The sequence below is a fragment of the Limulus polyphemus genome, unplaced genomic scaffold (assembly GCF_000517525.1).
Source record: "Limulus polyphemus unplaced genomic scaffold, Limulus_polyphemus-2.1.2 Scaffold125, whole genome shotgun sequence".
In the NCBI taxonomy this organism is placed as follows: domain Eukaryota; kingdom Metazoa; phylum Arthropoda; class Merostomata; order Xiphosura; family Limulidae; genus Limulus; species Limulus polyphemus.
This window is the reverse complement of record NW_013665735.1, coordinates 575,463-577,151: the sequence shown is the minus strand read 5'-3', so window position 1 is coordinate 577,151 and position 1,689 is coordinate 575,463. Positions and strand designations below refer to the sequence as shown.

Sequence of the window (1,689 nt, the reverse complement as noted above, 5' to 3'; positions counted from 1 at the left end):
CACACACACACACACACACACACACACAATAAGTAATGATAAAACTTTGCTAATATAATGTCCTTTTTCATCATGAATCTACCGTTTAGAATACCATTTTCAGCTTGAATATGTTTTAGTAAAGAACATATTTCAGGATTGTTACAATGACTCAAAATCCACAATTCATTATTATTATTAATAGGGGCTTGTAATGCCTGATGCTTATGAACGACTTATTCTGGATGTATTTTGTGGAAGTCAAATCCATTTTGTTCGAAGTGATGAGCTAGCACAAGCTTGGCGAATCTTTACTCCAATACTACATAGAATTGAGAAACAGGATGTAAAACTAGTATCCTATACCTATGGAAGGTGAGTAACTTAAACTTTCCTTTACAGCAATCTATAGATACTGATTGTTTACTGAGTGGAATCAATAATTCATGAAAGCCGTATATATATATATATTTATGCCAGAAGTAAAGAGAGTACGTAAAGTATTTCCAATTTCTACATATTGGGAGTAGTTTTATGGCTTTTCTAAAAATAAAAAAATCATTAAAGAGATCAGAACTGGACGTTTAGGTATAACGAAATTATACACATTATTAACAGATTTTGACATTAATATGAAAATATTTCGGCGAAAGATTACAGCCCTATTAGACAGTTATATAAGTATATTAGACTAAGTTTGTTTTCCCTATATCAGCTTGGATGAAGATAAAACAGGTGTAAAATGTTAATTCTTGAACTTTTTACAGTCGTGGACCAAAAGAAGCTGATGAATTATGTCAAAAGAAGGGTTTCAAGTTTTATGGAACCTACAAGTGGGTAAAGCCAGCAAATTTGTGAACTACACTTACACTTGTTTTGTTACTGAAATGTATTTTTGTTTAAATCAAAGAAACTGATATTTGGAGTGATTCATATTTCTCTAATATTTATATCTTGTTTTCCCTATATAGAAAAGGTAATCTTTTGTGTAGTTGAGCTTTATCTGTTTTCTAAGAATTTTGGAAAGTAAATTAAAAAATTAGATATATAAATTGTCTGATTATAATCGAATGCTTCAATTATTTTTTAGAGAGAATTCCATTTTTCAGTGCTGAAGAACAATAGCAAAGTTTCAACTTATTATATAAAGAAACTTAAATAGCCTAGTAAGCTTAACTGGAATGAAAAAAATGTAACAAGGATATTCTTTGTTGAGATTAGTTTCATTTGAAACTATTGACACGATACCCAAGTTGGGGAAAAATTTTTATTTTTATATGAAATGCTAATAAAGATAAAAATGAAAATTAATACTGAATTATTATTATTAATTCAAGGTTAAATGTACTAAAAAAAAATGGAACTACAGTGAGCTTTCATTAAATAAACAAAGGGTTGCTATATACATAAAACAAGTAGTATATTATTATAAGAATGTACTTTATTTCAAATTACTTTGACCATATGTTTATTCCATGAGGTGACTGCTGAACTAAAATAATAATTTTCTTATTCCCACTGGTATGTCCTGAAATATCTCTTGTGACTTCACATTCTAACTGTGTAGATGCTAATACAATTTGCAAAGCATTTTAGACCTTTTGGTTTATTTGGAGTAATATAACTATATCCTAACTCCTCCACTAATTTAAATTTCACATTGAAACCAAATCAAATTATTTTAAAGGAGCATTTTATTATTGTGATACA

The 1,689-nt window shown here is 28.5% G+C and overlaps 1 protein-coding gene across 1 annotated transcript; it reads left to right on the top strand.

Annotated features, from left to right (window-relative positions):
• The first annotated feature begins 162 nt into the window (after window positions 1-162).
• Window positions 163-1,290, top strand: LOC106472988 (glucose-6-phosphate 1-dehydrogenase-like). The gene is made up of 2 exons (XM_013933665.2): window positions 163-354; window positions 747-1,290. The coding sequence occupies exons 1-2, from the start codon at window positions 194-196 to the stop codon at window positions 835-837; spliced, it is 252 nt and encodes an 83-aa protein (XP_013789119.1). The 5' UTR covers window positions 163-193; the 3' UTR covers window positions 838-1,290.
• Window positions 1,291-1,689: the final 399 nt, after the last annotated feature.

What these genes read in the sequence shown, in the direction of transcription:
- LOC106472988 (XM_013933665.2), top strand. Translation starts at nt 194, where the DNA reads ATGCCTGATGCTTATGAACGACTTATTCTGGATGTATTTTGTGGAAGT. An exon ending in GTATCCTATACCTATGGAAG is followed by an intron (nt 355 to 746) that starts GTGAGTAACTTA and finishes AACTTTTTACAG; the next exon opens with TCGTGGACCAAAAGAAGCTG.